At 37.8% G+C, this 10,915-nt stretch overlaps 1 protein-coding gene across 1 annotated transcript in view; it reads right to left on the bottom strand.

Annotated features, from left to right (window-relative positions):
* Positions 1–7,688: 7,688 nt before the first annotated feature.
* DNAJA2 (DnaJ heat shock protein family (Hsp40) member A2) overlaps positions 7,689–10,915 on the bottom strand; it is a 13,271-nt gene continuing 10,044 nt past the window's right edge. The window contains exons 7-9 of the mRNA XM_007450383.1: positions 9,348–9,492; positions 9,098–9,225; positions 7,689–8,525 (exon numbers count right to left, since the gene is read on the bottom strand). Coding sequence (XP_007450445.1) covers positions 8,334–8,525; positions 9,098–9,225; positions 9,348–9,492 — 465 coding nt within the window. The 3' untranslated portion in view covers positions 7,689–8,333. The remainder of the gene's footprint in view (positions 8,526–9,097; positions 9,226–9,347; positions 9,493–10,915) is intronic.

Raw genomic sequence — 10,915 nt, 5'->3', positions numbered from 1 at the left:
TGAAGCCAAAGCCGTTCTAAAAATGAGTCAGGGGGCTTCTAAAGGAGTGATGGCCAGTGGAGCACTGCTTCTTCATCCTTGGTCTTTGAACTTTCCCACCTCTGAAGGATCAGCTATGGCAAGAGCCTAGCCAGTAGTTGAATCTCTCTTTTTTGTTGTTGTTTTGATAGCAAGAAATGAAGTATTCAAAGTATAAATTCCTATAGTGGGGCCACTATTGTGGATGTCTCTAGACTCTTGGGATACACAGGGAATATCCAACACTGCCTGTCTTTCCTAGGATGATCATTCTGGGTACCTAGCTACTAACTGATGTCTAGGATCAAACAAGAGAGGAGTTAGAACCAAAGGAGCTTTAAATAAGACACTCCTGGATCAACGGGATGAAAGGAGAATGGGCTAGGGTATCACCATGTTGTCCTGTCATGCCACTGCCATCCATATTGATAGGTTTCTTTGGAGAGACTGGTCATCAAGAGCACTGAGAACAAAGGATCAGCTATGCCTTCAAGGAAATGGCTCAACCCTCCTGGTGAGCTCTGTAGAATCCACCTTTTAGATGCCTTAGCAAGGTCTGAACCTCAGAGACTTGAGTCCAGCTGAAACCAATTGCCCATACAGGAAGATCAAGAGTCACTGCCTTCATTCAATAAATATTTATTTAGGTTCTACTATGTGCCAGTGCCCTTTGCATTAGAAGCTTAACTTTGTAATCTGTGCATTGTGCACAGATGCACAGACATATTTATGAAGATATTATGCATATCATTGTTTGTAATAAGAAATAATTGGAAACGATCGCAATATCTATCAATAGAAGAATGAATAATGGTTCATTCAAACAATAGAACTTTGAGATCACTAAAAAGAAGACATAGATCTTTATGTATTAGTATGCAAATATGGCAAAGGAATAATAAGACCAAAGAAAAGTTATAAAGAAAGTTGTATCCCATTTTTACACACACAAGAAATTGATAAAAGTGGTTGCCTGTGGGAGGAGGACTAAAGATGGGAGATTTGGTTCTATATGCATTAAAAAAAATCTTGAAGAATAAAGACCAATCTATTTGTATTGATAGTCTCATGAGCATGGGATTTGATGGGGGCAGTGGATTACTCATATTTCCAAGTATATAGTTCTTTAATACTTGATTTTTTTTTTTTTTCGGTACGCGGGTCTCTCACTGCTGTGGCCTCTCCCGTTGCGGAGCACAGGCTCCGGACGCGCAGGCCCAGCGGCCACGGCTCACGGGCCCATCTGCTTTGCGGCATGCGGGATCCTCCCGGGCCGGGGCACGAACCCGTGTCCCCTGCATCGGCAGGCGGACTCTCAACCACTGCGCCACCAGGGAAGCCCAATGTTTGATTTTTTTTAATGGCTATGTACTGCATTCCTAACAGAAAAAATAATTTGTGGCTCACAAGAGGGGATTAGCTGTTCACAGATAGGCTATTAAAGTACACCAACTGATTGAAAGTTCTCAACCTATCCCTGCTAAAGAGATTTCTCAGGCCCTTTTCTTCCTAGAGCTGAGAAGTCAGGTTTTCTAGCATCTTTAGCTTGACTCATTTGGCCCACTTTGACTAGAGATTTAACTGAAATTTCAGAAATTAAAAACAAGAATCACACTAACAATATTCTCTAGAAGTCTGTGCCAGATTACGTGGGCTTCAGAATTTTATCAAATCCCTTGCAACTGGAGATGACTTAATCACAAGACTTTGGGAGTCTTTATTATTATTATTATTATTTTGGCTGAGCCACTCGGCTTGCGAGATGTTAGTTCCCTGACAAGGGATCCAACCAGGGCCCTGGCAATGAAAGCACCGAGTCCTAACCACTGGACTGCCAGGGAATTCCCGGGAGTCTTTATTATTAGATTACATGCATCCCTTTGTAATCAAACTCCAGCTATTTATATTAATATAAAATGTGTTTACTTAATGAAATACTATAAAAACTTCCAAGCTAGTAAGCCAGAAAAGAAAGACTAGGTTTATGGATCTAACTTACTAAGTGTGGCATAAGTAAATGGGTTAGCAAGGAAAAGCAAGAAAATGAGTGGGTGTAGCAGCCACTGTGGAAAACAGTATGAATTGTTCTCAAAAAAATAAAACTATAACTACCATACGTACGATCCAGCAATTCATTTTTCCAAACAAAACAAAAACACTAATTTGAAAAGAGGTATGCATGTCTGTGTTCATTGTAACATTATTTAAAATAGCTAAGATATGGAAGCAACCCAAGTACCCATCAATAGCTGAATGGATAAAAATTATATATATAGTGGAATATTAGCCACAAGAAAGAATGAAATCTTGCCATTTGCGACAACATGGGTGGACCTAGAGGGTATTATGCTAAGTGAAATAAGTCAGACAAAGACAAATAGTGTATGATTCCACTTACATGTGGAATCTAAAAAACAAAACAAATGAACAAACATAACTAAACAGATACAGAGTCATAGATATAGAGAACATACAGGTGGTTGCCAAGGGACGAGGGATGGGGGGATGAGAGAAATACATGAGGGAGATTAAGAGGTAATGAACTTTAAGTTACAAAATAAATGAGTACAGGTATGAAATGTACAGTGTGGGGAATACAATCAATAATATTATAATATCTTTGTATAATGACACATGACAACTAGATTTATCAAAGGATCATTTTGAAATGTATGGAAATATCAAATCACTATGTTGTGTACCAGGAACTAACATAAAGTTGTAGGTCAATTACAGCTCAAAAACTCATAGCCAAAGAGATCAGATTTGTGGTTACTAGAGGCAGATGTGTGTGTGGGGGGGATTGGATGAAGACAGTCAAAAGGCACACTTCCAGTTATAAGTACTAGGGATGTAATGTACAACATAATAAATGTCATTAACACTGCTATATATTATATAAAAGTTTAGACAGCAAATCCTGAGTTCCCATCACACACAAAAAGTATATTTTTCTATTTCTTTACTGTTGTTATCTATATGAGATGATGGATGTTCACTAAACTTATTGATAATCATTTCATGATTATGAAAGTCAAATCATTATGCTGTCACACCTTAAACTTATACAGGGCTGTATGTCAATTGTATTTCAATAAAACTGAAAGAAATATATTTCTTTATAATATAATCAGTACTTGGGGCAAAATACCCAAGACTTAATTGATGTAACTGTTGAACAGTAACTTCATGTAGGCTTCCCAAGTAAATTATTAATAACCAAGCAAGGTCCACAATGTCCTACGTACTCCCAGAGCCAGATGACTGCTGTATGTAAAAAGCCAGCTACTATACCTCAATGAACACTGAAGGTCATTTCCAGTGTTATACCCTTTGGTTAAAAATTTTATATAAGTAACAAAAGAAATAAATTGGACTTAATGAAAATTTTAAAAACTTTGTGCTTCAAAGGACACTATCAAGAAAGTGAAGACAACCCATGGAATGGGAAAAAATATTTTCAAATCAAATATCTGATAAGGTGGGACTTCCCTGGTGGTCCAGTTGTTAAGAATCCCCCTTCCAAAGCAGGAGACGTGGGTTCAATCCCTGGTCAGGGAACTAAGATCCCACCTGCTGAGGGGCAACTAAGCCTGAGCACCGCAACTGAGCCCATGTGCCGCAACTCAGACCCGACACAGCCAAAAATAAACAAATAAATAAATCTGATGAGGGATAAACTGTGGTATAGCCATACAATGGAATCTTTTTCAGCAATAATATGAGCTATCAAGCCACAAAAAGACAAGAATGCATCTTTTTTTTTTAAGATTTTTTTTTATTTGGACCATTTTTTTTTAACGTCTTTATTGAATTTTTGTTACAATATTGCTTCTGTTTTATGTTTTGGCTTTTTGGCCATGAGGCATGTGGAATCCTAGCTCCCCAACCAGGGATTGAACCCACACTCCCTGCATTGGAAGGTGAAGTCTTAACCACTGGACCACCAGGGAAGTCCCCAAGACATGAACACATCTTAAGTGCATATTGCTAAGTGAAAGACTGAAAAGGTTACATACTATATTACTCTATATGAAATTTTAGAAAAGGCAAAACAGTAAGTGCTTGCCACAGAATCAGAAGGGGGAGAGGAGTTGAATAGGTGAAGTTCAGGGGATTTTTTTATTGTGTATGACATACTAGTAAATACATGACACTATGCATTTGTCAAGACATTTTGAACTTCACAACACAAAGAGTGACCCTCAATGTATGCAGATTTTATTTATTTTTGGCCACTCTGCACAGCTTGTGGGATTTTACTACCCCAACCAGGGACTGAACCTGCGCCCTCAGCGGTGAAAGCGTGGAGTCCTAACCACTGGACCACCAGGGAATTCCCTGTACGCAGATTTCAAAAAATCATTTAGGAGGTGTTGGTGGGGTGGTTCCTAGGATGGAATGTAGAATACAATCACACAATTTAACTTTATTACAAACGTATGAAACAATCTCATGGAAGGGGGTGGGGGGAAAGGCTCCTTTCCTAAGCAACTTTGGAAATGGAGTCTGAAATTAAAGATAAAAGAAACTATGCTTAGCACTGTACTCTAGTTGATTAGTTTTTTTTTTTTTCCCATGTGGGTATGGGTTAACAATTCTGATACTACCATACGTGTATACTGGAATTGAACAACTAAGCAGAAAGTTGGCAGATGGTGGGAGCAAGGTAAAGTACACACTGATTCACTCATGCAAGTAAGACTATCAGAAATAACTTTTACACATATGCCTTGACAGAGTTTATAATATGCAGCCGTTTCACTGAAATATCAGTAACACTGTGATACTGTGATAGAATAAGAAAAATAATTTGGTTTTCATCCCTGGTTCCTGGCAGAGAGCTCCCCAAACCCATGAACTTCCTGATAGGGGCTAGTGGTGTGTCTTTAAATTTATAACAAGCCACTTTCGGCTATTCCTGAGTTTATATTAATGAGGGGGACTGCTTATCAGAGTGAACAAACCATATGGTTAAGAAGGTTGGAACTTTCGGTCCCACCCCTAGACCACTTTCCTGACACTGAGTTCAATCATCAATGGTGAATAATTACGCCCTATTCCATTTGGCTGTTCCTGAGTTGTGGTAATCTAGTAAGAAGTATTCCTGAGTTCTATGAGCCATTCTAGCAAATTACTGAAACCGAGGAGGGGGTTGTGGGTACCCTGCATTTATAACCAGTTGGTTGAAAGTACAGGTGACAATCTGGGACTTGTGATTGGTATCTGAAGACCAGGCAGTCTTATGGGACTGAGCCCTTAACCTGTGGGGTCTAACTCCAGGTAGTATCAAAAGTGTTATGAGCAAACAGGTTTTTCTTTTAAACATTATACTGATACATTCCTGCAACTAGTACTATCAGAATCAACTTTTGCATATGTTAATACTAATATTACATTGTTCATTCTACAAAATACCTGACTACTATTGCTCAAAATTGTCTAGGTCACCAACCAAAAACAAAATCAGAACTGTTACAGCCAAGAGGAACCTATGCAGATATGACTAAGTGTAATATGGTGTCCTAGAACAGAAAAAGGTTATAAAGTTAAGAAAATCTATTGAATAAAGTATGGGAAAAGGATCTGAAATAGACATTTCTCCAAAAACACACAGATGGCCAGCTCATGAAAAGATGCTTAACATCATTAGTTGTAGGAAATGCAAATCAAAACCACTTCATACCCACTAGGATAGCTATACTAAAAGACAGGAAGTGTTGGCAGTTACATGGGAAAATTGAAACCCTCATACATTGTTGTATTGTAAAATGGTGCAGCCTTTTTGGAAGTTTGGCAGTTCTTCAAAAGATTAAACAGTTACCACGTGACCCAGCAATTCCACTCCTCAGTTTATCCAAAAGAATTTTAAACATGTCCACACACAAATTTGTACATGAATGTTCACAGCAGTATTCCAAATGGAAAAAAAACTCAAATGTCCACCAACTGATGGATGAGTAAACAAACATATGGTATTTCTATACAATGGAGTATTATTTTGCCATAAAAATGAAATACCAATACATGCTATGACAGGGATGAACCTTGAAAACATACTAAATGAACACGTCACAAACAGCTACATATTGTTATGATTCCATTTTATAGAAAATATCTGAAATAGGCAAATACTTAGAAACTAGAGATTGCAAGTAAATACTAATGGATTTTTCTTTTCTGGCGTGATGAAAATATTCTGGAATCAGTGGTGATGGTTGCAAAACACTGTGAATACACTAAAAACCACTGAATTGCACACCTTTTTTTTTGGCTGCGCAGCTTGCAGAATCTTAGTTCCCAGATTACAGATAGAACCCAGGGCCCCAGCAGTGGAAGCAAAGTTCTAACCACTGGACTGCCAGGGAATTCCCAGAATCATCTGATTGTTTTAAAAGATGGTGAAAATACACTGTGTGTGTGTGTTTGTGTGCCCTACACACATTCCTTAAAAAGTAGATTTAATGATATATGAATTATATTTCCATAAAGCTGTTATAAAAGGTTCTTTGTACTGATGATATATGCTTATTCTCTAGATAGATGCTCTACAACGTAGAGCCAGTAGACTCAGTGAAATAACAGACCTTAACAAGGTTTTATTCCCCTTCCATATGGTTCTTTACTGTAGTCCAAAAACCTGGGTAGAACTGAAAGAAAGACTACACTGAACAGCTCTAATGTTTTATAAACCTTTATTGGAAAGGCTACAAACTTTGTATTGCCACTGCATTTCTTACTTAAAGTTGTTGTGGGGAAGTAACCTTGGATACAAAACTACTATGCTGTTGCATCTTGCCCAGGCTGGTTGTAAAATAGTTTTTGTACAATGGAGGTAGAGTGGATAGGGCAATAATTTAAACCTCAAGGCCTTGATTAATGCCAGGACACCTTTTTTTTTTTCATTCAGGTTCTAGTAGACCTAGAAATAAACTACAAGTACTACAATTAGGCTCAGGGATGGCATAATACATTGAAAATTTTTAGTTTTCGTCTTTCTCCCATTTGTCCTTTTACAAATGTAAAATCTATAAATGATGTCTCTTTTCCCTAAAATTAAAGTGTGTTCTAAAAATACCTACTCTGGGAATGAAAAGAAGGTAGTAGAAGATGAAAGAAGAGCCATACAACATCCTTTTCATAGTAGTTTTACCTGATTTTTCTCATACCAGCCTAAGAGTCTTACTTTTCTGTAAAACAATAGTAATCAATGCTTCCCCCCCATCTCAAATATTCAACTTAATGGACACAAGAGAATCTTTAACTTAACATTTAATGAAAACAGAGCATTTTAACAGGTTCTATGCAAACATGGTTCTAATATTGATTTACTGTTACCTTATTTTTTTAAAAAGGGGGTGAGGTGAGGAAATACAGGCCAGGTCAACCTGGCCCCAGTGCTCAGGATCATAACTTAGGAGTTACATAACTCAGATGTCCTTGACTCTACAAAGCATTAATTGAAGCCAATAAAGCCTGTTTCTACCAACATATCAAACTTTCTTTTGTCTTTTGAAACTATAAAATGGGCATGTGCCTGAGGCATAAGCTTCAGGCCAATGGGTTTTTAAGGGCTGTTTAAGAACCAGAACTAAGGGTACATTCTCCAGTTTAAGGATAGATTTTACAGTTCAAAATACTTCTTCCTTCTAAAAATGTGAGACAAAGAGTAATTTACACCAACTGCTTTTTATTATTGAGTTTCAGAAACCTTTCACAAGATGGTAAAAAAAAAAAAAAGAAAAAAGAAAAGGAAAAAAAAAGGGCGGGGGGAGAAACCCCAAACTTTACAACCACAGCTCAGCTAATGTTATTTTTTCCATTGTTCCCAGTCAGCTCCAAACCCATTGTGTGCAAAGCCCATTTTTCCATGCATCTAAATGATAGATACAGGCTATGAAATTCTTTATTCTATTTGTAGCAGCTTATGCAGGTGCAGCCAAACACAAAGCTTCAGGACAAATTGTACACAAACTTTACAATGTGGGATTTGAATTTAAAATATGAAACATAAAATCTACACAAAACTGATAAAAATCAAGCACAGATACCAGGACTGAAACTTATAACCCATGTGTGAAAGGGAGTCTTGTTTCCTTTCAAGTGCTTTATTCTGCTACAGAACAGTCAAAATGAAGATGTAAAGCTTTGTGGTTAGTTTAAATTATACACTCTGTAGATACTATACCAATTTTAAAAGTTACACATAGACCAACAGATGTCCATCAGTTCATCTAGGTTGACCAGCTGCATCGCTGAAAACAAACCAGGCAAGTGTGGAAAGAAAATCCACCTGTGCAATTTGTTTGCAGAGTTTACTGATGGGCACATTGCACTCCTGGTCCATGATGGCTACTGCTTTCTTCATCAGAGCTATCATTATAGGCTTCACGCCTCTGACCACCTCCTGAGCCCCGAGTGCTATCAAACTCTTGAAGCTCTACCTCCTCTGTGTCTCCAATAATGTTCGGAACTTCTGGTCTAGATGGCAGAAGATCTTCTAATTCCTTCATTAAAATAAACAAAAATAAGGTTAGCTGGAAGATTATCTTCATCCACTATCAAGTTCCCTTTTGATACAATCCAAGGTGTATGTTTGACAGTTAGTCTTTGCACTTTAAGCCAGAGATCACAAATGGATGACCCACAGACCAAATCTGCAGACATCTTTTGTGCAACCCATCTATTGCTTAGAAAACAAAAAACAGAATTAGTTGCTAACATTTAAACACTGGAAAATTTCACACTAGACATGCCTTCCTGCATGAACAACCAGTAGACACTAAGCTGGGGGGTTGCCCTCTTCAGGGGAGAGATCTGTTCTCCAGGGAGCCCCAATCCTCCCACCACCACCTCACACGCAGTCTGCTTTACTCCTTCACTATTCCCTACTTGGCCCCATAAACTTTTACATCAGGTATCCTCACTTTAAAAACAACCAGGACAGCCCATCAATCACTCAAATTAATAAACTGTGTAATCTAATCTTAGCACCCAAAACAAAGGGAAGGTGACACAGAAACACAACTATTATTAAACTTTTTAACTCATCTGTTGCCTAAATTTAGAGAACACTTACAGAAAGCTTGTCTGGGTTGATCCAGTTATTTTCAGGAAACTGCACATCAAATTTTATGTAAAGATCACCTTTTTCAAAGGGATTACGATACTGTGGCATTCCTTCACCTCGAACTACACGGACACATCCTATTATTTGAGTAAATAAAGGGGAAAATATTAAGAATTTTACCCAAGAAGGTGCACAACAATATTTTTTTGAGTCACCTACTGTAGAAAGAATCTTGGATCAGGCAAAAATCAAGATTTACCTGGCTCAATTACTTTGCCAGGGGGGTATTTCACCACAATCTGACGTCCATCAAGGTGCTTAAATGTGAACTGAAATCCACATAGAGCTTCAACAAGTCCTATCTTATATGTCATGTGCAAATCATTTCCATCTCTCTGGAACACCTACAAATAAAGCACACCAGAAACATCTTTTTAAAAAATTATGGAGGCATACTCTGTTGTTCTGTGCTCCTTGAATCAATTTCAAAACCTTAGTTCTACCATTTACTGCAAAAGCCAAACTGCCACCATCCCTAGGTTTCCTAAATTTATATAAGGAAACCTAGCTATTCTCAAGTAATATGCTAAACACTTCTATCACGAAAGAATTGGAATTGGGAAAACAATGACTCATAAGGTACAACTGAAACTTCAAAAACAGAACCAGGTATATTTTACAATTATGGACCATTTCGAAACACTGCCTGTGAGTGAAAAGGTGTACAAGGCCCAGTGGGATTCTGGAGAACAGGTTCACTTGGAGTTTCCTCCAGATGTGATTCTAACAGGGAAAGGTGAAGGCCCAAGTTCAACTAAAAAAGCTCAACCAGTAATGCTCAGCCAGTAAAGGGGCTCAAACCCCATGCTTCACACAAGTACAAACAAATTTTACCTCACCTAAAATTCAAAACTTGCTTAGGTGAATGTAAAACAAATGCTAAAGTTGGCTTATTATTACACCATAAGCCTATGGACTAGGTAACGCAAAGGTTGTTCAATAAACATTAAAAAATGAGCGTTCAATGTGTAGGGAAAAATACATCCAATTTCACACATGCCCAACTTATAACGTTTGCTTATTAGAATTCACAAATATCTATAGTTAACTTTTGAAATTTAAGCTGAAATAAAATTAACTGCAGTGAAAGGTCACCTAGTTTTTTTTTCAATACAATAGTTATCTCTTCTAAAGAATAATCCTGGCTGGTTCAGTCAGAGAAGAGAGGAAATCTGAAAGATATCCTCTTTTCCTAAATTATCCTCCTAAATTTACGTAAGAAGAAAAGCATTATCTTGACCATTATCTTGACCAGTGGTCCTGGACCAGCAGCCTCAGCAGCACCAGTAAACTGGTTAGGAATGCACATTCTTGGGCCTCATCCCATAACCACTGCATTAGAATCTATGAAGGTGAGGACCTGCAACCTGTAGTTTTAATAAACCCTCCAGGGGATTCTAATGTATGCTGAAGTTTGAGAACCACTGAATGTATACTTCCTATGAGAGTTTACTCAGGTGTTTCTCAATGGGTGGGAAAATTAACTTCAATCCGGTTTCTTTCATGCAGCACTTTTCAATGCTTTTTGCAAGTTCATAAAATGAAAGTGTTTCTGAACATATCATTACATTACTGTTCCAAATACTATCATTAACCAAATATCCTTTGGTAAAAGCTACATGAGAAGTAGGGAGTGGACTTCCCTGGTGGTCCAATGGTTAATACTCCGCATTCCCAATGCAGGGGACACGGGTTCCATCCCTGGTTGGGAAAGTTCCACATGCTGCACAGTGCGACCAAATAAATAAAAAAAAAAAAAAAAAAAAA

This window comes from Lipotes vexillifer, unplaced genomic scaffold (assembly GCF_000442215.2).
Source record: "Lipotes vexillifer unplaced genomic scaffold, Lipotes_vexillifer_v1.1 scaffold1489, whole genome shotgun sequence".
Taxonomy (NCBI): domain Eukaryota; kingdom Metazoa; phylum Chordata; class Mammalia; order Artiodactyla; family Lipotidae; genus Lipotes; species Lipotes vexillifer.
Note: the sequence above shows the minus strand (reverse complement) of the source record. Positions and strands in the feature narration are given on the sequence as shown.